This window comes from Nanorana parkeri, unplaced genomic scaffold (assembly GCF_000935625.1).
Source record: "Nanorana parkeri isolate BGI_ZX_2015 unplaced genomic scaffold, ASM93562v1 scaffold2049, whole genome shotgun sequence".
Lineage (NCBI taxonomy): Eukaryota > Metazoa > Chordata > Amphibia > Anura > Dicroglossidae > Nanorana > Nanorana parkeri.
The window spans coordinates 174,070-199,971 of NW_017308317.1; the positions used below are offsets into that span (position 1 = coordinate 174,070).

Sequence of the window (25,902 nt, forward strand, 5' to 3'; positions counted from 1 at the left end):
CCTGAATAAATAGACGTACTTCTACCTTTGGAGTGCCGGTGTCCATACTTTTTTTGGTTTACAAAAGTGGGAAAAGAGAAGTCAAGTCTTCCCTTTTAAGCAATTAAGTTCTGTAAAAGTAAATTTAGAAAACAGGACTGCCTCTACATGGCATTATATTGCAGGTTTATATGTGGGACGCAGGTTCTCATAATTTCATTTTAATTGACTTCACACTGTAGTAAATCTGGCCAATTGAGTGTATAGTATGGTTAGGCTGTGGGTTGTTAGATACAGACATATTTAGACTATATCCTATTATAAAGAGCACACGCTAAATACTTCTCGATCAGATGTTTACAGAGAAATATTTTGATAACATATTTGTATGAATTACTTCAAAGTAGATGTAGACCCTAAATGAATGACATTTAGTTTGCTAAAGTACTTTGTATAATAAACAAGTTCCAATTTTAGAAAAAAAAATTATATATTTTTTTTACATCTGCAGTGCTGCTAATTTCATGCTGCCTCTTTCTGGTCTACATGCTCTACAGCAAATGGCTGCGTGCAATTTCTCGGAGCGGGTTTTCCTGTTGATGGCAACAGTGGACCATGTCTGCACAATGTGTATTGAAATGGTCACTTTAATGCTACTCCAAATGCTTTGTTTTTTTAATCCCGATTTTTTTTTTTTTGTAGCTTGCAGAAGAATATGGCATGGACTTCTTTGAGACAAGTGCCTGCACTAACTATAACATAAAGGAGGTAAGAATCCTAATGCTCAGCATGAAACTTCCAAACCGACTTTGTTGATCATTGGACTGTATAGACTTGTTATACATTTCCCATCAAGTATAATGAGTTAGCGTTACAATAAGAAGTATAGATTAGATTTATTTTTGGTTCTGTAATGGAATAAATTTCACCATTTTATTTATAGTACATCCAAAAGGTCAGTGATGTAAGAATGTATGCCAAAGAGTGCCTTTAAGCCTGCACAAACCACTAAAATATAAGATTTTTATAAGGGTCCCTATGTGTGCTGAAAAGTAGCCACCCTCTGTGCTGGTTCATGTGAAGGACTACAACATGCTGAGGGCATCTCTTCTCAGTCTCCTCCTACAAATCCTCCCCTCTTAACTCCTGCAATGAGCTAGGATTTCTTCTGCTCTTCAACTCTAATATATGGTCTTTGATTTCTCTCCACCTGGCTTATCAAGGAGGGATTGTGGGGGGAGCTGCTGTGAGGAGATTCAGCATGTGAGCTGTCACCAGGCTCATACTTTCTTCTGAGTCACAGAGGATATGGCTTGTACATTTGAAATGTTTTTCTGTGTAGATTGATGTAAATGTGATGTTTGTTGTAGATTTGTTGTAAGTAGTTTTGATAATTCAGGGCATTGCAATGGAGATTACAAGCAGTGAAACTGTCAGTGTGTTTGGGGAGGAGGCAGCTGTGTGCAGTGAGAGATGATTCCTCTCTGCCTCATGGGAGTTGTAGGCAAAGAAAGATGTGCACGTGACCAGAATCAATGTGCACAGCTCTTACCAAGAGGCAGGAGGTGTGCCTGAAAAGAAGAAACATGGGAGCGAGCATAGCAGGCTTTCTAAAGGGAAAAAAATAGTAAGACTTTATTTTAAAACATAAATAAATGTGGATTTGGAGAATGTTCATTGTGTAGATGTGTATAAGGAGAAAAAAGCTGAGGGTTTTATCGCTTTAACTGTTCACTGTACTGAAAATCATACTTAAATGCTAAATATGAAACACTTCTCAATATGGTAGTAGCATATTCTGCAATAGAAGAAGACTACTATTAAAAACATTAGAAAGTTATATACTTATTACATACAGCCATGGCCAAAAATATTAGCACCCCTGCATTTCTGTCAGATAATGCATCACTGCACGCAGAAAATGTTGCAAATTTTTAGGCATTCTCATGCTCATGTTTATTTATTTTGTTTGTATTGGTATGACACAAAAAAGTGGAGAGAAAAAAAGCAAAATCTGACACATTCCCTGCAAAACTCCAAAAATGGACTGGGCAAAATTATTGGCACCTTCTCTAAATTGCAATAGATAATTGCATTCCAAGTTTTTGTGGAAAAGCATGGGCAATCTCAAGGTTACAAGTCCATCTCCAGAGATCTTAATTTTCCTGTGTCCACATTGTCAAGAAGTTTACAGCCCATGGCACTATAGTTAATCTCCCTGGACGTGGACGAAAGAGAACAATTGATCAAAGATTGCAATGAAGGATTGTTTGAATGGTGGATAAAGACCCTCCATCAACTTCCAGACAAATTCAAGCTGAGCTTCAGGCACAGAGTACATCTGTGTCGGCTCGCACTATACGTCATCATCTGAATAAAAGGGACACTATGGTAGGAGACCCAGGAGGACCCCACTGCTGACACAGAAACAAAAAAGCCAGATTAGAATTTGTCAAAACTTACCTGAGGCAGCCAAAATCCTTTTGGAAGAATGTGCTGTGGACAGACAAAACAAAATTACAGCTTTTTGGTAAAGCTCATCATTCTACTGTTGTCATAAAAAGAAATGAGGCCTTTTAAAGAAAAAAATAGTCTCTACAGTCAAACATGGTAGAGGTTCACTGATGTTTTGGGGTTGCTTTGCTGCTTTAGGCACTGGATGTCTTGACTGTGTGCATGGCATTATGAAATCTGAAGACTACCAAAGAATTCTGGGGTGCAATGTATGACCCAGTGTCAGAAAGGCGGGTCTCTGTCAGAGGTCATGGGTCTTACAGCAGGACAATGACCCAAAGCACACGTCAAATAGCACCCATATATGGTTTCAGACAAAGCGCTGGACAGTACTGGCCTTGCCAGCAATGAGTCCAGCTCTAAATCCCACAGAGCACCTGTGGAGAGATCTCAAAACAGCAGTTGGGATAAGGAACCTTTCCAATCTGAGAGGCCTGGAGCAGTTGGCGAAAGAAGAGTAATCTAAAATTCCTGTAGAGAGGTGTAAGAAACTCATTAATGGTTACAGGAAGCGATTGATTTCAGTTATTTTTTCCAATGGCTGTGCTACCAAATATTAATTGAGGAAGCCACTCATTTTTTCCAGTCCATTTTTGCAGTTTTGCGTGGAATGTGTCAGATTTGGGGGGTTTTTGCTACACTTTTTTGTCATACCAATACAAACAAAGGAAATAAACATGAGAATGCCTAAACTTTTGTAATTGCAACAATTTTCTGCACAAAGTGGTGCATTACCTGCCCGAAATGCAGGGGTGCCAATATTTTTGGCCATGACTGTATGTTGTTTTTCCATAGCTGTGCATCCACTTTAACCACTTTAATTTTTTACTATAATAAGGAAAAATTACCAAAAATTTTGAAAAAAATGTTTTTTTATATTGTTTATAATACATTTTATTTTTTGGTAAAATATAAAAGACGGGGTCACGTCGGGTAAATAGACACCAAACATGCCAAGCTTTATAAGTGCGCGCACCCGCGAAATCACAGAAAACTACCATACCCAAAATTGACCATAGTCAACGCTTTAAACGCTTTTACCGTTCATCAGTTTAGTGTTATCAGAGATCAATGGCCCTACAATTATCGTTCTCACTGCGAAATTTTGCGGTGATATGTAATGGGCGCAATTGTCGTTTTTGCACATATGAGCACCCGACGCATAGCTTGTATGTAAACAGGCATCATTGCCTGTTTTTAAAATTTTGGCAGTATCCCGTTTGCTCCGCGCATAAGTGGGCGGGGCTAACAGGCCATCTTTTGACTGCTACTCACATGCAAGAAGCTGCCGGCCGTTTAAGCACAACGGCCTGCCGGGAGGCGGTCAAAGTACTGTATATGTAAATCCAACTGCTTTTATATAAATACGTATTTCCTATGTGCCTCAGCTCCATCTAGTGGCCAAAATGTAGTATTACATCACAATACATTCAACATGGATTAAGCCGTGTTCTTGGTATAACCACTTCCAGCAGATCACGTACATTTATGTGAACCAGCTGGAAGTGGTTAAGAGTGTTCATTTTTGGCATTATTAGCCCAAAATAAACATTCATAAATATTTGCAGGATAAAGGGCCCTGTGAATTGTTTATAAATAGACCCCCATTGAGTCTCTTCTGGAATAAAAAGTCTACCTGCCAGCAATTTTGTATATTAGGCCAATAATTCTGCTTTAACCGCCTCCCGTTGTAAAAATACGTCTGGCCGAGACCTTCCTAGATCTAAGTGTGCGTATTTAAATGTCCCACCAGGCCCGCCCTCTTGCGCGCAAGCGGGAAACTGCCTAAATTTCAAAACTGGCAGTGATGCCTGTTAACACATAGAGCTTTCTTTTGGTGGTATTTAATCACCACTTGTTTTTTCATTTTTTACTATATTGGGGAAAGATTACCGAAAATTTAGAAAAATAACCTGTTTTCCCTGTGTTAAGCTATAAAAAATTGCACATAATCTATCTTCATAAATTTAGGCCAAAATGCATTCTGCTACATTTTTTTGGTAAATTCCCCCTCCCCCCCCCCCCCAATTTCATTAGGTCCTAAAATGCCAGGACAGTGGAAACCCCCACAAAATCACCCCATTTTGTAAAGAAGATACTCCAAGGTATTCGATAAGATGCTTGATGAGTGTTTTTCAAGATTAATTTTTTGGCACAAGTTATGAAAAAATTAAGAAAATAATTTAATTGTTTTAAATTTTTTTACACAAAGTGGTCAATTAATAAGATATATCTAACACACAGCATGGGCATCCTCCGAAATACACCCAAAACCACATTCTGCTACTCCTCCAAAGTATGGGAATACCATACTTGTGAGACTTTGTAGCAGCCTAGCCTCATAGAGTGGCCCAAAATCCAAGTAGTACCTACACCAAGTAGTACATTCAGGCTTTTAAGGTCATAAATTACACATCTTATTCCCTGACTACCTATTGAATTTTTGGAGGCCCTAATGTGCAAGGATAGTAGAAACACCCACAAAATGACCCCATTTTGGAAAAACAGACACACAGAGGTGTTTAATAAGTGGCATGGTCAGTTTTGTGACAATTAAATTTTTTTGCCACAAGTTTTTAGAAAATAAATAATTTTTTCTTTCTACACAAAGTTGTCAATTATTAAGATATATCTAACACACAGCATAGGCATCCTTAGAATGACTCTCAAAAACACATTCTACTACTCCTGAGTTTTGGGGTAAACCACGCATGTGAGACTTTTTAGACGTCTACCCGTATAGAGGGGCCCAAAATTCTAAGGAGCACCATGAGGCTTTCAGGGGCATTAATTACGGATCTAAATTCCTACAGGAAGCTGAACAAAGGGTAAACAAACCTGTGGTTCCAGCAGTGCAGTTGGCTGCAGAAGATGGCTGGTACTGGTGTTTCGGCTGGAATATTGTTAGTGGGACATGCAGATGGGTCACTACAAGTGGCAAACAGATATGTTGTCAGTATGCTGGCCAAGGTCAGTTCAGGCGGCAGGCAGGGACGTGGTCACTATCCAGGCAAAGGATCAGTCCAGGTGGCAAGCAGTAACATGGCGGATACACAGCCCTAGGTCAGTTCAGGCATCAAGCAGAGACATGGTCAGTATGCAGGCCAAGGTCAATTAAGGTGGCAATCAGAGACATTGTCAGTATCCAGGCAAAGGATCAGTACAGGCAGCAGGCAGTAACGTGGTCAATAAACAAGCGAGGGTCAGTTCAGGAAGCAAGCAGATCAATTTTCAGGCAAAGTATTATTTGGGGCAGCAAGCAGAAATACCATATATGTACCTTCACTAATATTGCAGTGAGGTATGGTAGAGGCGGAAGCAGTCTTTAATGCAGAGGCCAGGTTTTGAGGGATAATAGGGATGTGTATCACGCCTTATTCAACTTTTCTACGCTATTAATTTCCTCTTAATATTGTAGCGAAGAGCTAGTTCTTCCTGCAGACTTGTAAGTCACAAATTATTATGCATAGCCAATTGGAAAAGATATAGAAAGGATAAGGATACGCCCATTGAGAACGCTTGTGCCTTTACTGCGGTCTCAATGGGCATCTCCTAAAAATGTGTCCAACACGTCCAGGAAATGCTTGAACCTGTCGGGGGCAGACCTAAGGTGGAATTACTTCGTCCCCGGTTCTCCCAAAAGACAATCCTTGTACAGCTCCATTGGCCATTGATGGCAGACCTCCTGAGTCCTGCACATATTACCAACAAGACAATTCCTTTTGATCTGGCTGTAGGGGCCTTACACAAGGAGTTATGTTTCCAAGTTATTTCCTCTCCACATTATCCCATTGTTCTGGGTTACCCGTGGCTACAGAAACATAACCCGACCTTCAATTGGCAGACAGCTGGGGTTCTCTTCTGGTCTCAATGTAATACTACATGCATCCATGGGCCAGTTAAGATCCTTTGTACATCCTTGGTCTCCCCATTGCCTACAGAATATCTGGAGTATCAGGATATCTTTGATAAAGTGCTTTTGTGCCACATCATCCCTACTATTGTGCTATCAAATTGCTGCCTGGGGGTTGAGCCGAAAGTCCACTTCTCCAGCAGGAGCTGGCTTTTTCTTTGTAAAGAAGAAGAGTAGTGAGTTGAGACCGTGTATTGATTATAGGGGTCTTAATCGGTTCACAGTCAAGAATGTCTACCCTATTCCTTTAATCACAGAATTATTTGACTGCCTCAAGTGAGCAACGGTCTTCACCAAGCTCGATCTATGAGGTGCGCATAATCTTGTAAGGATCAAGGAGGGCCACAAGTGGAAGACATATTTAACACCAGGAGCGGGAATTATGAGTATCTAGTAATGCCCTTCCAGATTGTGCAATGCTCCCGCTGTCTTTCAGGAGTTTATTAATGATGTTCTCCGCGATATGCTACAGCAACGCGTGATATTCTATTTAGACGATATTATAATACACTCCTTGGATAGCACCGCCAGGACATTAGACAAGTTTTGCATTATTTAAGTGAGAATGGGCTTTTCTGTAAACTTGAGAAATGTGAATTGTATTTTGCCTGGGTCAAAAAATTGGAAGGCTGATGCTCTATCTCGCCAATATTCTGAGTTGTCCAGGGAAGACTCCATGCCCACTCCGGTAATTCCTCCAGATCATATCCTGGTAACTATCTACACCAATTTAACCAGTTTGTCTCTAGATTCTGGTGGGCCTTTTGCATTCAGTTGGAAATTTGACTCTCCTTCTCCTCGGCTCATCATCCGCAGTCCAATGGCACTGCTGGGCGATCCAACCAAGCCCTGGAGCAATTCCTCCGCTGCTGTGTCTCGGACCATCATGACAATTGTGCTGATCTGCTACCCTGAAAAGAGTTTGCTAGGAACAGTGCTATCAACTCATCCTCCCAAATATCCCCATTCATGGCTAACTACAGGTTTCAGCCATCTGTGTTTCCTGAATCTTTTACGCCTCAGGACATGCTGGCTTTGGAGGATCATCTTCGTTCCTCTTGCAGGAGGCACCCTGTTTTATTGGTCCTTTCTGTATTCTCCGGAGGGTTAACCCGGTTGCTTACACACTTAACCTTCCTTCTAGCATGCATATCTCCAACATCTTCCATGTGTTGCTCTTGAAGCCACTAGTGTGTGATCGTTACACCACCACTCCTCCCCGTCCTCATACGTTTACTGTTGGCAATCATAAGGAGTATGAGATACGTATCATCCTTGACTCTTATTGGATCAGGGGTCAAATCCAGTACCTATAGTTAGTATAAAGATGTGCTGGAAAGACTACGGTTCAGAGGACCTTGGGTTCCTTCCTCTGATGTTCACACCTCCGCCTTCCATGTCCTCTTTCCCCATAAGCCTTTTGTTCTCCCGCGGGGGAGAGGTCGTTGAGGGGAGGGTACTGTTGGGGTTTCTTCCAGTCGGCTGTGCATGGCTTGTCAGCATGTTTAGCACTGTGGTTCCTCTTTGGTGCCCTCTTATGACCAAACCTGTTTACATCATCTTCCAGCAACTGCTGGCTATACTCCTGGCAAATTCCTGTTTCAGAGTGATGATGCAGGCACCAGGTCACTTTTTAACCTTCACCTTGTCCATTCAGTCTCCGCTCTTACATTTGTTCTCAAAAACCAAGTGTGCTGCTGTTGTTTCTCATTTCCGTGTATGATCCTGGCTCTGGCTGACTGACCTCCTGATTCCGGACTCCGGCTTTGTTTACGTTATTCCTGTTCTCTGTGCTCCCTGACCTGGCTTGGCTGACTACCCATTTTGGCATCGGACCCCTAGCTTGGCACCAACTACATCCTGGACTTTCTCCATTGTTTTTTGACCATTTTATGTTTATTGTTTTCAATCAACTCCTTTTATATTTTAAACCTGCACTTTAAGTTTCTGTCTGGTTTCTTGGTTCACTAATAATAAGTTGACTCTTGCTCTGTCCCATCTCACATTAGCCCACCATTATTTTTACAGGAGCCAGTTACAGTATCGTTAGTGTGGGGCAGAGATTGAATAAGCGTGCTTGAATATGCCTGGCTTATTTAGGAAAACACTCCATATGTGCTAAATATATTAACACAGAGAAAAAACAATGAAATGTCAGTTTACAATAGTTAGAACTAGGGATGTCCCGATACCACTTTTTCAAGACCAAGTACATGTACTGCCCCTCATGTACTTGCCGATAGCAATTACTGATACTTTTTCTTAAAAAAGACAGGTGACATTTAAATTAATTTTGTAAATGAGTGTAAATTGTAACCACTGGGTACATGTCTCAGTTATTGGCTGGTGTGCAGAGGTAGGGAGTCTGTATCACCTCATATATAGAGCCTCTGCCCTCCAGAAAGTCCAAAAGAAACAATGTCAGCAATTAGATTGAGGACTACAAGTTCAATATCACAATTTGGAAGTCTGGACTGTCCCTTTTAAAGAGGATTTTGCCAGGGATATTCAACAGCAAGGCATAACTACAGCGATTAGCATACTTGCAGTTTGTGGAAAGCTCGGCAAGCTTGGAATAGAGGTACTGTGTCCTGGGAAGCCACTAATAGAGATTCCTGCTGGGACGTCACTGGCGATGTAGGCGCTTTACTGGGTAATGGTGTAGAGATGGTAGTGGATTCCAGGACAGGGTAGTAGATCTGCAGCTTAGAATTAACAGATGCTGTGGCCGAAGAGAGGTGGGTAGTCCATGTATGAGAAGCTTGGCAGCGCTAGAGAAGGTGGGAGAGAGGTAAGCAGTCCACAGGGGAGATCAGCGTGGCAGCGCTGCAATTACTTACAGGGAGAGAGGCAGACTGTCAGGGCTGGATGGAGGAGCTACATGGCTTGCGTGTCGGTGCAGGCGATTCTGTCCCGGAGCCGGAAATGCTTGGCGTCATCTGGATACTAGGACGCCTAAGCATTTCAAACTTCCTGGCTTTAAGACAACAGCCGGGGAGGAGTGTGTGATGTCAGGAATGTGGGCAGCGCAGGACTCCGAGGAAGCAGCACGGTCGGGCAGGTATGTTACATGCTCTCCTATCCCTCCTCCCGTCCTCTCGTAGTTGCTGTCAGTGCTGGTCTGGTGGGAGGTGGGGTCCTAATTTAGCTTGCCGGCAGACTGCCCAGAGGACCCCAACATGCAGGGCACCTCTGGGCAGCCTGAAGCTACAAAAAAAAAACATAGAGCAAGTAACGGCGCTATGTATCGGGGCATTTTCACAAGTACTTGTGAAAATGCCCTGTATCGGTACCGATACCGATGCTAGTATCGGTATTGGGACATTCCTAGTTAGAGCAATGTAAAATGTATACTGGCGCTGGGTGTGGCTCAACCATGGCTATGTGAGGACACAGGTGTTGTGAGCTCTGCAGCGTGAGGGGGAAATATTGCAGTCGATCAATCACCTTACCGCCTACAAACTCTGACGAGGCGCAGAACTCTCCCGCACCCCTGTGCAGCCACGGATGGAAGCTTTTCTGACCCCTACGGGATGGGGTTCGGGTGCACTATGATCCAACATTGCGCCGACCCGTCCACTGACTCCAGATCCTGAGCATTATGTTATGCGTGGCCTCTCCCACATAGAGGCGTTGGATCCTGAGCTGCCGGAGGCTTAGTGCAGTGACAGCCTGAGTCAGTCTCCCTGCTCCACACCTGCTCTTGCTCTGTCAAATGGAGCTGTGTTCGCAGCTGCATCTCCCACACCGCAGGCCTCACTGGGACTGGACCTACAAGGGGTGCCAGAGCTACGTGACGTCTTGCGGGTCCTCCCCACAAAGTCTGACTAACAGGCCATGATTAGCCATTTTGCTAAATCCATGAGGGGAGAACTGGATGAGATGAAGTCAAGGATCTCCCAGTCTGACCAGCGTATTGATTCCTTGGAGGATGCAGGCAAGGAATTAGCCGACCGTGTTACTCAGCTAGAACACTCCATGCAGGATCAGAGATCCCATCTGCAGCAGATGCAGTTACGCCTGGAGGGCGCCGAAAACCGCTACAGATGCAAAAATTTGCGCCTGCGGGGGATTCCTGAGGCTACCACGTGCCCGGATCTGAGAGCGGCGGTGACGGCAATTCTGAACTTGGCTCTGGGCAGGCAGCTGATGGATCACAATGAACTTAATAGTGTCCACAGGGTACAAGGCCCTAGCAACCCCTCCAGTCTGACTCCAAGGGACGTACTATGCCGTATCCACTTCTTTATGGTGAAGGAGGACATATGACGCCAAGGCTGGGGAAAAGGCACCATAGACTTTGATGGAGCACAGGTTCATATCTTGCCTGATGTTCGCCATCCAGCTCTGTATAGGAGACGGTTACTGATACATCTTCTGGAGCGTTTGTCTATGGGCATCTCTTATAATTGGGGGACACCCAGTGGCGACTCTAGGAACAATATATAGGGGGGGCACATAAGATACAACAGTCAAAACTGGGGGGGCACTAATAATTTTCACCACTAAATCATACCTGTCACTGTCATTAAAATGGGTCTGTCATCCACACCGCACATGACTATGTTTTGTTGCTGTAGAGCTTTGTGATACACATGATCCAGGCACAGTGTGAGGGATGGAGTGCCCCAGACTTAAAGGGGTTCTAAACCCTCCGTTTTTTTTTGCCTATATCTACTGCTAGCAAGCAGTAGATATAGGCAAGAAGTTTAAAAAAAATGAAAAAACGCTTGAACTGGTTCTAAACTTACCTCGTAAAACCTCTTGCCGCAAAGGATCTTGGGGCGGGCACATGCGCAGTTCGGATTCTCGGCCGGGAGACTAGCAGAGACGCAAGGGAAGTCTATGGACGCGTGCACCCGCATGCAGACACCGCTGGATCGGAGAGACATTGCAGTCATCGCTGGATCGGAGTGACGTCACATGAGGGACACATGAAAACATGGGGAAAGAAGAGGAAGATCAGAATAAGAGACATCATTTGAGGTAAGTGCTAACATTTACATGGGGGGGGGGAGGGGGAAAACATTTTGGCTTTAATGTCACTTAAAAGGATATTTAAACCCTCCCGTTTTTTTGCATATATCTCCTGCTAGCAAGCAGGAGATATATGCAAAACATTTTTTTTTAAAACAAAAACGCTCAAAAAGCGGTTTAGACTCACCTGTGTTCCGTGTGCGGTCCCGTGCCGAAAATGAGAAATGTATCGAGCGGCCGCAAAGGATCTTGGGGCACGCACATTTCTCATTTTCGGCCGGGACGCGACGAGGGACGCAAGGTAAGTCTATGGACGCGTGCACCCGCATGCAGACACCGCTGGATCGGAGGGACAGAGCAGACACCGCTGGATCGGAGGGACAGAGCAGTCAGCGCTGGATCGGAGGGACAGAGCAGTCAGCGCTGGATCGGAGAGCCACCGCACCGCTGGAGAGAAGGCTGAAAACATCAGGAAAGAAGAGGAAGATCGGAAAAAAAGAGATATAATTTAAGGTAAGTGCTGACACTAACATTGGGGGGAGGGAAACTTTTTTTGCCTTTTAATGTCACTTTAAAGGGTTATCAAATGCTCACTTTTTTGCATATATCTACTGCTAGCAAGCAGTAGATATATGCAGAACCATTCAAAAAAAAAAAAACTTTTGCAAAGGGTTCATACTTACCTGTGTCTCTACGGCACGCTCCCGTCCGAACATCTGAAAATGTCTTGGGCGTTCGCAAAAGATCTTGGGGCGGGCGCATGCGCAGTTCAGATGTTCGGCGAGGAGGAGAGACACAAGGTAAGTATATGGAGAAGTGTGCAGCCGCACAGACTCCATGGGACATCAGAGAAGAGGAGGACAGAGGAGTCAGCACTGGAGGGACAGCTGAAAACTACAGGAAAGAAGATGATTGGATTAAGAGGCATGATTTAAAGCAAGTCCTTACACTAACATTGGGGGAGGGGAAAATTATCCTTTAATATCACTGACTACAGTGCACCCAGTGGAAAACCTAAGGGACAAAGGGCCTGACTTTCTGATTGGCCCTCCCAAGCTAATTATGAGTAAAGAATAAGGCCTGGTTCACACCTACATGTCCCGCGAACATGCATTTGCCGCGCTGCTCCATTAATTTAAGTGGTCATATCTACGTGGCATCTAGAAGATATGTTGTCCGCACACCATTCTGCTTCGGAATGTCTTTTTTATTTGTATTCCTTTAGCATGACATGTGCATGCTAAAGGAATACACATTTGCATTTACATGTCATGCTAAAGGAATACAAATAAAAAAGACATTCCGAAGCAGAATGGTGTGCGGACAACATATGTTCTAGATCGTATATTGTGGCGCCATCCACCAGTTGCTCCAGCACTCGCTGGATTCTGGGGTACATCGGTACGGTGTGCGAAGGGAATATTACCAAGCTATCTGCGTAGCAAACACAGCAAAATGGCTCCTCCACTATTTTGTGCAATGCACGGGATGCATTTTTCTGCTGCTTTTGCATGCATGGAAACGCAGCAGAAAACCTCACTACTTGCTGGCCGCATTTGGGGTGCCTTTAGAAATCAATGGCACAGCAAGTGCATCTTGGCGCGTTTCCATAGACACATGCCGATCATGCACATCGCCAGTCACCCTCAGAATGTGCAGGTGTTAACCAGGCCTAAGACTAACATTAGACCTTTAACCTCTTGCCGTCCGCCCCTTATGAAAAAACGGACAGACAGCAGACTCGCATTGGCGGGCTGCCGTTAACGGCTGTTTGATATACATACGATCGACGGCTCTTTAGCCTGCCGATTGTATGTATCTGCTGTCTTTGCGCGACCCCCCTCGAGTGCTGCCGCTGACGTCCCCACCTCCTGACCCCTCACCTTCAATCCCGGGCTCCACTAGTCCATCTGCGGCTCGGGAGGGCGTCATGAGGTAAGATGGAAGGGAGGTCAGCATCTTCCTCGCTGATCTCCCTCCGAGGTCTGAATGCGGAAGAGATGTGTATTATATCACTTCGGCATTCACCTGTCAGTCCTCTGGCTGCTATCGCCAGAGAGAAGAAGCTGATGAAGCAGATATCTGCTTCATCAGCTTCTTTTGGGGTCCCCAGGTGACGGGTTTTAGAGACCCCTAATGTCTCCATAAAGAGGACCTGTCAGTGTACCTGTGCTATCACATAGGGAGATCGTTATCCCCTATGTGATAGCAATAACAATAAGTGTAAAAAAATAATAAAAGTGACATATAAATAAAGTTGTTTTTTTTTAAAACAACATTTTTAAGTCCCCCACCCCCACATTTACACACATATAAATGTAAATATGCGTTCGATGTGCCAGCGTGCAAAAATGACAATTGTGCTACACATGTTGCATATCGTTGCGAACGTTGCAGTGAGCGCAATCATTCAAGGGCCGTCAATCACTGATGGCACTAAACGGATGAACGGTAAAATCTTTTAAAGTGTCGCCTTTGGCCAATTTTGGGTATTGTAGTTTTTTTAGGTTTCCCGCGCGTGCGCAATTTTGAGGCTTGACGTGTGTAGTGTCTATTTACCCAACGTGACCCCGTCTTTTATATTTTAGCAAAAAATTGGGTAATAATAAATGTTTTATCATTTAATATAGGGGAAACAGTTTTTTTCTTTTTTTTCCTGTAATTTTTCCTTAATAAAAATCAATATAAATACCACCAAAAAGAAAGCTCTATCTATCCCCAAAAAATGGTATAAAATGTATTTCAGTACAGCGTGGCATGTCGGAATAAACATCAATCAAAGTACCGCAGCGCTGAATACTCAAAAATGGCTGGGACAGGAAGGGGGTTTAAAACCGCCGACATCAAGTGGTTAAATGAAACTCCAATAGCAACAGTACTTGAACCATTTACAAATAATAGCAATCCCAGCAATGTCAGTGAAGGGGTAACTTTGACAACTCAAAAGGTATACTTGCAGTAAGCAGACTTCTGTCATTCCAGACAAGGGATGGTGCTGGAGAGCAGGTCAGTGTGTAGCTCCAAAGGGCAGGAGTCAGGAACATTGCAGCCTGTCAACCTGGAACTCAGGATGGAGAGCGGTGAGGTAAGTAGATTTTTCTTTTTTTTTTCAGGATGGCGAGCGGTGTGCCTTGGTAGCCGACCAGAGGGACGTCACTTCGAATTCCGTGGCTACATGCCGTGGAGCCGCCTACGGGGCGGATACAAGTGACGTTGTGGGACCTGTGCACCCTGCTGCTTGTGCGATGCGGCCAGCCCAGTCAGAGCGGCGGAGGGAGAGACTATTTTCTCGGGGGAGGGGGAACTGGGCAATTTCCAGCACTCCCCCCCATTGTAATGGTTAATTGTGACCGTTAATAATTTGCCGTCCATGACAGTGAATGATGGATGGAATATTATTAACAGTCACAATGAACAATTTTTTTTCTTTCTGAAAAGTGCACAATTAACAATTTAAACGAAATACTCTGTAAATAAATCCCTGTTTCCTCGATAATACTCGTCTGTGCGCAAGCGCAGATGCTGAGGTCGGCAAATTCGACTACGTCGGCGTTCTCGACAGGCCGTCTGTATCTGCGCTTAGTATCTGGGCATTTTCACGAGTATGAGTACTCGTGAAAATGCCCAGTATTGGCAGTGGTGTATCCCTACTTAAAAATGTATTGCTGGGACTTGTAGTCCTACATTAGTTGGAGCTACTCTGCATTGCTGTATAATCATCATACATCAATGCAGAATACCACCAGCAATGCATAAACGTGAGCACTATATCACCAGCATCCCACACACACAAACACACAGCCTGCTCAGCCCGGCCGGGACTCCAACACATGGCACACCCCGCCTCCCAATGACAGGACGCTGCGGATGACTCATCGCTCCAAAGTCTCAGAGAGATCACTCTGCTCTCTCTGAGACTCTGGAGCTAAGAGGCAGATAGGAGAGAAGCAGCTCAGACAGGCACAGTTCCTTGCAGCCGTGGCCGATTTTACTTTACTTTTAGGGGCTTTGCAGAAATATTAGGGGTCTAAACAGACCCGATATTTCCCTTTTTAAAATGGAAAAAGGGATTGAGGACACAGAGTTCTCAATCTCTTTTTCTGTATCCCGTTATCTATGAACAGGAATCCTCTATGAGTGTTCCTGTTCATTGATAACTTGAGAATATAGTATGTTTACTATAACCACAATTATGAATGAACAGGAGTGGATATAGATCACTCCCATTCATTCATAATTGAAGATATAATAACCATGCCATATACTCAATTATTTACAAACACTCAGCGATCGCTGAGTGTTTGTAGCCTGCTCTCCTCTCTGACACACACTGTCACAGGCTGAGTGAGCGGTGCGAGAGGAGAGCCCAGCCTCCTGTGACATCGCTGTCTCTGCCCCCACACCGCTCAGCCGCACTGTGATAGGCGGCCGAGCGGTGTGGGAGGAGAGACACCAGCCTCTCACAGCGCTCTTGTCCCACAGCGCTTGGCCGGCTGTCACTTTCTCTGCTCCACGCTGGGACACAGAGCAGTGCCCAGCGGGGAGGAAAGAAATCACGGATCCGCCGATGTATAGGCAGGAAAATGGCACTTTCGGCATTTAGCCAAAAGTGCCATTTTCGGCCGATATATCGGTGCATCCCTAGTTATATCAAAGTTAGATGTGAATATAACAATCTTCTAAATGTGAAAAATTGTGTAAATATATCACAATCCAATCAGTACTGGAGCCAAAAGAAACTCCCTAATTAAATTCTCCAACTCGTGTTTATGGCAAATAGTGAGCCAAAAAAGTGCACCGCACTAGCTCCCCTCAACATTCACTGATTTCTTAGTTGTTTAGGGTTTGGGGATAAGAGCTAAATTATGTTGACCAAATATCGTTTTTTTTTATTTTGGGGTTTTCACTGTGGCTGTCATTTTTGTGTTAAAAGGGCAAGAGACCCATAAGCGCAAATATTTACTGTTTAACAATAAACAATACAATAAATCGTTTTTTGTTTTTATTTTTTGTTTCTATTTTTTTTTCTCGTTTTTCGACTTTTAAATTTCACGGCGGTTCCGCCCCCCTGCGACGCGGACGCTCGCAAGGGACGGAACCCAGAAGACTGATGCAGGCATCGGCTGGAGGACACAGCGGGGATCGTGGACATGTTATATCAAGTTGTGTGGGGCAAATATAGATATAGATCTGCGTTCTTGACTACCAAACTGTGCATTCTTTACTATTGATCTCTGTGTTTTTTACTACCAAACTGTGGGTTCATTACTTTTGATCTCTGCATTCTTGACTACCAAACTGTGCATTCTTTGCTACCGTGCTCTGCATTCTTTACTACCAAACTGATCTCTGCACTGTGCATTTTACCGCTGACCTCTGCACTGTGCGTCACACCGCTGGCCTCTTTACTCTGCGTCACACCGCTGGCCTCTTTACTCTGCGTCACACCGCTGGCCTCTTTACTCTGCGGTATTCTGCACTGCTGTATAATGTATTGCTGGGATTTGTAGTTCTCTTTTAGTTGGTGGTATTCTGCACTGCTACACTTTTCACAAATTTATTATTATGCAACTAAGGCCTCATTTACACTGCCGTACAATACCCTGCGTATAGATGCGCGCAACATATTTTCCCATATGCAAATAAATAGCTCCATACACATAGCTGCGTATGGAGCCATATATTTGTGCTGCGTAAACATGCACAAAAAAATAGAACCGAGATCCGTCCGGGCTAGGAATTTGTGTGTATGTTACGCGTGTGTGCGTGCACAGTGCATTCAAAGTTCTATTAAAAATGATGCATTCTGGGATTGCATACGGTGCACACATATACGCACGTGCATACGTGCGTATACGCAATATACAATTTTGCTCTTGCGCTGTGTGTGCATGAGGCCTAAATGGAAAACGAAAATTTTCCAATCTCACTTGTTTGTTTTCATCTGTTAAAGTGAGAATAATAAACAAACAACTCAACATTTACAAATAAACATTGTCAAAACCAAAATCAGTGACCAATATAGTCTCCCTTCTTTTCAATAACAGTCATCAGCCTTCCATCCATGAAGTCTTGTCAGTTTCCTCATCTGTTGACTATCAACTTTTTGTGCAGCAGCAACCACAGCCTCCCAGACACTGTTCAGAGAGGTCTACTGTTTTCCTTCACCGTAAATCTCCCGTTTAAAAGGGTCCATGGCAACAAACAGAAGCACAGTACAAAAGGGTAACCCAAAGACAGGTGGGGGACAAGCAGAAGATCATAAACCAGGAAACCAATATAGTAAAGACAATAACACCCAGGATGCACACAGGAAATCCTATACTTGGGAAGGGGAGGACAGTATTTATAGGTTGGGGGGGGACAGTATTTATAGGTGGCAGATTAGGTAATTTCCTGCAGCTGACCAGTAATTGGGGGGGTCAGAGCCCCATACAATGTGGGTGGATAGGACAAAGTCACCACAGAATCAGAACCCTCCAGTGGCTCCACAAGCAAGGAAACAACCCAGAGACCAAAGGTTCCCAGGATCGATTCCAGGCAAGGGCGTGACATAGAGTACTTCAATGCATGCAGTGGAGAATTGTACATATCATGGTCTTCTTGATAGATGCAGACTTTTTCCTGTACCACTGCTTGTCTCCTAAAAACTGGCAGTAGGTTTGGGAGTTACATAGTTTGTCAGGTAAAAAAGACACAAGTCCATCCAGTACAACCTATAGAGATATAAGAAGAAAAGCCTAAACAGAACGGTATGCCCCCAATTACCCAGTGTTGATCCAGAGGAAGGCAAAAAAAAAACAAAACCTTTAACCCCTTCATGACTAAGGCCTTTTTTTCATTTTTTGCACCCATCTTATATTCCACATTTTAGGCCTGAAAATTACTTAAAACCCCCAAACATTATATATTTTCTGAATGCCAAGGCCCTATAGAATAAAATGGTGGTAGTTGAAAATTTTTATGTTGCGCAATATTAGCGCAACTCCTTATTAAACCCCAAAATTTAGTGACAAATTTAATTAAATGCCCCAAAACACAACAAATTACCCATTTTTTTAATGAAATATAAAAGATGAGGTTACAACGAGTAAAACAATACCCAACATGCCCAGTTTACAGATTGCGTGCGACCGTGAAACGGCGAAAAACTGCAGTACCCCAAAAAGTCACTAAAAGACGCTTTAAAAGCCCCCACAGGTCATCAATTTAGAGATACCCCAAAATACTGGCCCTAGAATTATTGCTCTCACTCCGGCGTGCGCGGCGATACCCAACATGTGTAGCGCGTTCGTCGTTTTCATACGTAGGCGCACCCGACATGTGTTTACGTGGCGACGCGCGTGCTCACGGGGGCGGGGGACTTTTACATTTTTTTTTTATTATTATTAGATTTATTTTAATTTTAAAAACTTTTTTTTTTTTTTTTACTTTACTTTGACTGCTATCACATAGGGGGTCAACATGCCAGATAGGTGGGGGAGTAGTGTCTTGAGCTACAGTCTCTGGAGCTGCATCACAAAGCTACATTGGATAGGGAGACCTGAGCCGCACTGACCAGAGTGAGGAGTGAATTGAATTCCCTCCTTTTGGACAGGGTAAAGGCCCAGATGTCTAAAACCTGAAGAACTTTCTATGAGTATAGCAATAAGTTTTTAGCTAATGCCCTTAGAGAAACTAGGCCCCAAAACTATGTCCATTTACTTATAGATGGAGACCACCAAATCTACTAAATCTTACCCTACCATGTTTTTCAAGACCAAGTACAAGGTCTCACCAGGGCTGCGTTTGGGTCTCACCAGGGCTGCGTTTGGGTCTCACCAGGGCTGCGTTTGGGTCTCACCAGGGCTGCGTTTGGGTCTCACCAGGGATGTGTGCAGATCTCACCAGGGATGCGTTTGGGTCTCACCAGGGCTGCGTGCAGATATCACCAGGGCTGCATTTGGGTCTCACCAGGGATGCGTTTGGGTCTAACCATGGCTGCGTGCAGATATCACCAAGGCTGCTATTGGGTCTCACCAGGGCTGTGTTTGGGTCTCACCAGGGCTGCGTTTGGGTCTCACCAGGACTGCGTTTGGGTCTCACCAGGGATGCATTTGGGTCTCACCAGGGATGCATGCAGATCTCCACAGGGCTGTGTTTGGGCCTCACCAGGGCTGTGTTTGGTTCTCACCAGGGCTGCGTGTGGGTCTCAGCAGGGATGCCTACAGATCTCCCTAGGGCTGCGTTTGGGTCTCACCAGGGCTCTGTGGATGGGTGCCAGGCTCTCCACTGCTCTGTATGCGGCTGCTGGGCTCTCTATGGCTAAAGGGGGGGGATTTGGGCTCCAGGGCTGTGCTGGTGAGTGTGGGGCTGTCCTGTGCTGTGCCAGCACGGAGAAGGAGGCAATGTGCAGTCAGACAGGCACTATGAAAGATAGCTGCATGAGTACACTCAGGACCCCAGGTAGCTGAACTTCCTGAAAAATTTAAAGGGCCAATATCGACCTTTAGTATCGGGGCATTTTCAGGAGTACAAGTAATGTGACCTGTGTCGGCCCCGATACCGACATCCCTGAACTATTATGAGAAATTTACAGATATCTTGGGAAGTAGAATCACAGGTGCATTTAACGCTATTCTTGAGTGTGTTGCATTGCCCAGGGCTTCCCTCAGGACCCCTCTAATTGCGCAAGCTATCGATCGATATCATTACTGAATGTGGTTCTAAAACTTTTTACAAGGATTCAAGCCTCTATACTGCTGCTGTTCATCCAAAAGCTTCAGTCCGGAACAAGTGGGATTTGTGCCTTCCCGTGAAGCCAGGGATAATACCATCAGAACCCCGAATGCTATACACCTGGCACAGACCAACTCGATACCTCTTCTACTATGCCGAAAAGGCATTCGATAGGGTAAATTGGTCTTTCTTGTGAGAGCTCCTAAAATATATTGACCTGGGACCCCATATGCAAAGTTGAAGAGGGGCTCTGTAGTCTAATCCTTCAGTGGTAGTTCATGTCAATAAGACTATCTCGGATCCGTTCCCTATATCGAACGGAACTCGTCAGAGTTGTCCCCTATCTCCTCTTATTTTTATACTTGCCTTGTAGCCCCTGATTCACTCATTTCAGGCGTCACCCAACATCACAGGCCTTGAGATGGCCTCGGGCTATCATAAAACTGTCACATACGCAGACGAGATCTCAATACCAAACTTAATGGCTGCACTGTCAAAATACAGAAAACTCTCAAATTTTAAGATCAACTTCTCCAAGTCTGAGGCACTGAATATATCGGTTCCGGGTCCGCGGTTGCTCCAAATTCAAATGAATTTCCCATTTAAATGGGCTCACTCCTACATAAAATACACTATATTGCCAAAAGTATTGGGACACCCCTCCAAATCATTAGATTCAGGTGTTCCAATCGCCTGCATGGCCACAGGTGTATAAAATCAAGCAACTAGGCACGCAGACTGCTTCTACAAACATTTGTGAAATAATGGGTCGCTCTCAGGAGCTTAGTGAATTCAAGCATGGTACCGTGATAGGTGTCCATCCGTGAAATTTCCAAATATTCCACGGTCAACTGTTAGTGGTATTATAACAAAGTGGAAGCAACTGGGAACAAGAGCAACTCAGCCACGAAGGCCATGTAAAATGACAGAGCGGGGTCAGCGCATGCTAAAGTGCACAATGCGCACAAGTCACCAACTGTCTGCAGAGTCAATAGCTACAGACCTCCAAACTTCGTGTGGCTTTCAGATTGGCACAACAACAGTGCATAGATAGCTTCATGGAATGGGTTTCCATGGCCAAGCAGCTGCATCCAAGCCTTGCATCACCAAGTGCAATGCAAAGCGTCGGATGCAGTGGCGTAAAGCACGCCACCACTGGACTCTAGAGAAGTGGAGACGCGTTCTCTGGAGTGACGAATCACGCTTCTGTCTGGTTGCATTGCGCCAAGTGTAAAGTTTAATGGAGAGGGGATTATGGTGTGGGGTTGTTTTTCAGGGGTTGGGCTTGGCCCCTTAGTTCCAGTGAAGGGAACTCTTAAGGCATCAGCATACCAAGACATTTTGGACAATTTCATGCTCCCAACTTTGTGGGAACAGTTTGGGGATGGCCCCTTCCTGTTCCAACACGACTGCGCAACAGTGCACAAAGCAAGGTCCATAAAGACATGGATGAGCGAGTTTGGGGTGGAGTAACTTGACTGGTCTGCGCAGAGTCCTGACCTCAACCCGATAGAACACCTTTGGGATGAATTAGAGCGGAGACTGCTGGCCAAGTCTTCTCGTCCAACATCAGTACCTGACCTCACAAATGCGCTTGTGGAAGAATGGTCAAACATTCCCATTGACACACTCCTAAAACTTGTGGACAACCTTCCCAGAAAAGTTGAAGCTGTTAGAGCTGCAAAGGGTGGGCCAACTCAATATTGAACCCTATGGACTAAGACTGGGATGCCATTAAAGTTCATGTGCGTGTAAAGGCAGGCTTCCCAATATGTTTGGCAATATAGTGTATCTGGGGGTTCTGATACCTGTCGACCTTAACACCACCTTCTCTCTCTTTTTCCCCTATTCAGAAGAAGATTGTAAGGGACTCGCAGTCCTGAAATCGATCAGTGTTTATTGGTTCGGATGAAACAGCATTTCAAAACTAACAATACTTCCTAGGCTTATGTTTTTATTCCAAATGCTCCCTGTAGAGGCTCCTTCTGCCTACCTGCGACGCATGCGTTCTACCTTCCTATCTTTTCTCTGGGCCAACAAGAAAGCTAGAATCCATCATTCCATTTTGTCTAGGTCCAAGATAGCTGGTGGCATAGGATTTCCCGACCCCAGTCTCTGTTATAAAGCAGCACACATCACAAGGCTGATCGATTGGTGTTGTAGCTCAGAGGTGCAACTTTGTGTGGTGCTCAAACAGGACTCTTGTATGCGTTCACTCACTGGCATTCCTTGGTTCTTCCCCAGTTTGCCATTGAAAGCCTGGCTTAACCCTCACATTAGGGCTACCATGCATGTGGTTGGGATGTCTCTTTCCTCTCCTAACTTATCGCCTTCTTCGCCTATGCTCCCTATCACTGGCAATCCACTATTCCCCCTGGGGCTAAGTGGAACCAGGTTCCAAGCATAATTGGAAGCCACATATGCTAGAGCATATCACTTCATGGAGAACTCTCTTTGGAAATCGACCACCCAGATTCGTGCTATGTTAGATCCTCCGCTAGAGTTTTGGGAGGGCCATGCAAATTGGGCCTTTTACACAATCCATTTCAGATAAGACGGCTATTATGAGACATTTGATGCAGCTCCAGTCTGCAATGTCTTGACAATGTTAGTTCAAACTCAAAATGACTCCTCGAGGTTCCCCTCTCCTCCATTTCTGGCACAATGAGAAAGGGACTGGGGGATGGTGGGGGATTTTGGATCTTGAAGGGTACATCCTGTGCAACAGAGTAAGTAGTTCATACCACCTCTTATATACCAAGGATCTTATATACGGTTTCCTGGATTCTTTTATAAATGGAAGACTTACGTGCAAAAACCAGTATTCGTTCATACTGTTGTGTGGTAAACACAACAGTATGAACGAATACTGGTTTTTGCACGTAAGTCTTCCATTTATAAAGGAATCCAGGATTCGTTCATACTGTTGTGTGGTAAACACAACAGTATGAACGAATACTGGTTTTTGCACGTAAGTCTTCCATTTATAAAAGAATCCAGGAAACCGTATATAAGATCCTTGGTATATAAGAGGTGGTATGAACTACTTACTCTGTTGCACAGGATGTACCCTTCAAGATCCAAAATGTGTTGGCGTTGTAATAGCAGCCCTGGTACACTTCTACATATCTTCTGGGAATGTTTCCAGATATGCAAATTTTGGATGAAAGTAGCGGACTGTATTGCTACAATTTCTGATATCCGCCTCACTCTTGACCCAGCCGTCTTCATCCTCCACCTTGCGCCACTCTCGAGGAAGGTGTATAAATGTCCATTGTTAATAGATCTTTTGAATGCAGCAAAGGTGTGCATACTTGCTCTGTAGAAGCAACAAAAACCGCCAACTTTCTCATTATGGGTGCGCAAGGTGGAGGAAATAAGACTGAAAGAAGACCTGTCCTCATCGATTCGCAATATGCAAGATAAGTTCTCTCCTACCTGGTATGCGTGGCTTTGTTTTTATTATGTTCAGGCATGTTCTGCTTAAACTCCTTTTAGGGATTTAGTGATATTTGCTTGTAGTTTATTACTTGTGGCTGGGATCCCTCCGGTCTATCCCGCTCAGAAATGTACCTGCTCTGATTTGTCTTTTTTTTGTGTGTGTGTCCCCCTTTCCTGCTATCTGTGTCACCTTTCTGCCCTTCCTCTGTACTTTTATTTTGTTTTGTTATTCAGTCTAGTTAAGTGTTTGTTTTTTGGTTTTGATAAACTTTCTTGAACTCGTTCTATTTCTTTGTCTTCTAGAAAAGTTACCTTTTAAAAATGTAATAATACAGGGCTAGAGTTGCCTTTCCCTTCTACTACAATAGCTCAGTTATGCAGCCTGTTGGTAATAAATATTATGTGATGTCGGGGAGGTTCTACGTAACCAACTTTTTTTTTGTATACCTTTTCTCGGTTAGATGTATTGCCTATTTTATGTATTGGTCTCTTTTGCTCTGTCTTTAAAAATAAAGAATTAAAAAAAAAATGTATACTGGCTTGCTTTGTATTACTGCAATTTATACTTTTGGCTTATTGACTTAAACCTCTATGTGACATTTTGTATTATACCGTTATGTTTCATGTCATTTCAACAAGTAGGACCGAATACCAGGTTAAACTACTGGCTTGCAATATAACCTCTGTTTTATTTTATATTTTTTCTTCCAGTCATTCACCAGACTGACGGAACTAGTTCTTATGGCTCATAAGAAGGAATTAGATGGTTTACGCATCACTTCAAACAATGAACTGAATCTAGCAGATCTAGAAGATGATGGCCGCAAAGCGGATGCAATGGCAAACTCAAAGTCTTGTTGGTGCTAGACAATTACCAGCGGAAGAAAGAGATAGGTGTAAATATCCAGTTCAGAATGGAATGTTTTCTTTACTGATCTATTTGGAAAGCTCCTGCATCAAACTTTTCAATCCTTAAGGCCCCAATTAATAGACATGACTAGGACTTTGCAAACGTCTTCAGATATGAAATTGTATATTTTATCAGAGAAAGTAGGAAATGCAGAGAAATAACTGGCTACAACATTTCAGTATGGGTACTGCTGATTTTCGGGTGCTTCCATGGACATTATCCATGGAGCATTCTCTAAGGACATTGGGAAGCAAAGAATACATGAATATTTTGAGACCTTTTATTTCCTCTGTTTTATTTAATGTAAACAAAAGATATATAATAATAAAATTCAGAAGGTAGACCTGCAGATGTAATCCTGTGCCATTGGTCTGTATGTAAAAAACATTGCCATGAAAAAGTTGCTAAATTCTACTACTGTCTCTGAGGAAGTGTCCTAGAGTTTCCTAAATTGTGAGCTATATATCAATAGTTCCTTTCTGTAGGTAGTACAAATCTAAATATTTATTTGTAAAACCTATTTCATAAAACTGTGCTTATTCCAGGGACAGACAGATGCATGCTGATTCAACCCAGAGTTATAAGGCATCTTTTTCAATGGGATCCTGAAGTAATTTTAAGAAGAACAGCATCCTAATAGATGTTGAATATGTGGGTACATGGCATGGCTGCTGATATATAATAATTTTAAAATAGGTGGTATGTAGGCATTGCAAAGGATGACATTGTGGCATGGAATGAAAAAATTGAGAAACACTGGGCCAGAGGTCTTTCAATTTGATATGTACATAAAGTTAAAAGTTAGTCTTTATTTAATAGGATTTTGACAGCTGCTAAACATTGGATGACTTTAGCTATAGACATCTAGTACATCTGCAGCATAAGATCTCCAAAGCATAGTAGGCTGTAAACTAAAGAAGGGATGAGGGCACGAAATGATGACCATTCATTGCAAATTTTAAAGCGGGGCATAACAATAACCAAAGCGGGTTTCCTACTTGCATGTAGTTGCATTGTAGTGCCAGGACAAGTGGGCAGTTAGCTTAATTGTTACTTTGCTGTCCTGGAACTGGATAGCAGAAGATTTCTCTGAGAGGTACTTAAGTACTGTGAGGTCAGATTTCCTTTAATTATTTTATATTTATGTTCCTAATAGTCGAGCTGGTGGCAATGAAAAAGACTTAATATACCTTTGGACCAATTATACTTCTAAAAACAAACCTTTTGTAATCTCCATTACAAGCAGGAAATGTCAGCCTTATTAATTTGTCTTCTGAAATGAATTTGTACCATTACTGTTAAGAATGAAGAACATTCACATTTTCCATACTTTTTTATTTTCAGGTTGATGGTCAGGTGGTTTAAATGGATGATGCATTGCAAATACATGCTTATGCTTGAAGTCAAGTCTAGACTGATAGAATGGCATTTGTAAGTCTGGCATGCCTAG

The 25,902-nt window shown here is 43.6% G+C and overlaps 1 protein-coding gene across 1 annotated transcript in view; it reads left to right on the top strand.

Annotated features, from left to right (window-relative positions):
- Nucleotides 1–24,583, top strand: part of RAB15 (RAB15, member RAS oncogene family) — a 141,176-nt gene extending 116,593 nt beyond the window's left edge. Inside the window, exons 6-7 of the mRNA XM_018572490.1 lie at nt 682–747; nt 24,254–24,583. Coding sequence (XP_018427992.1) covers nt 682–747; nt 24,254–24,409 — 222 coding nt within the window. The 3' untranslated portion in view covers nt 24,410–24,583. The remainder of the gene's footprint in view (nt 1–681; nt 748–24,253) is intronic.
- Nucleotides 24,584–25,902: the final 1,319 nt, after the last annotated feature.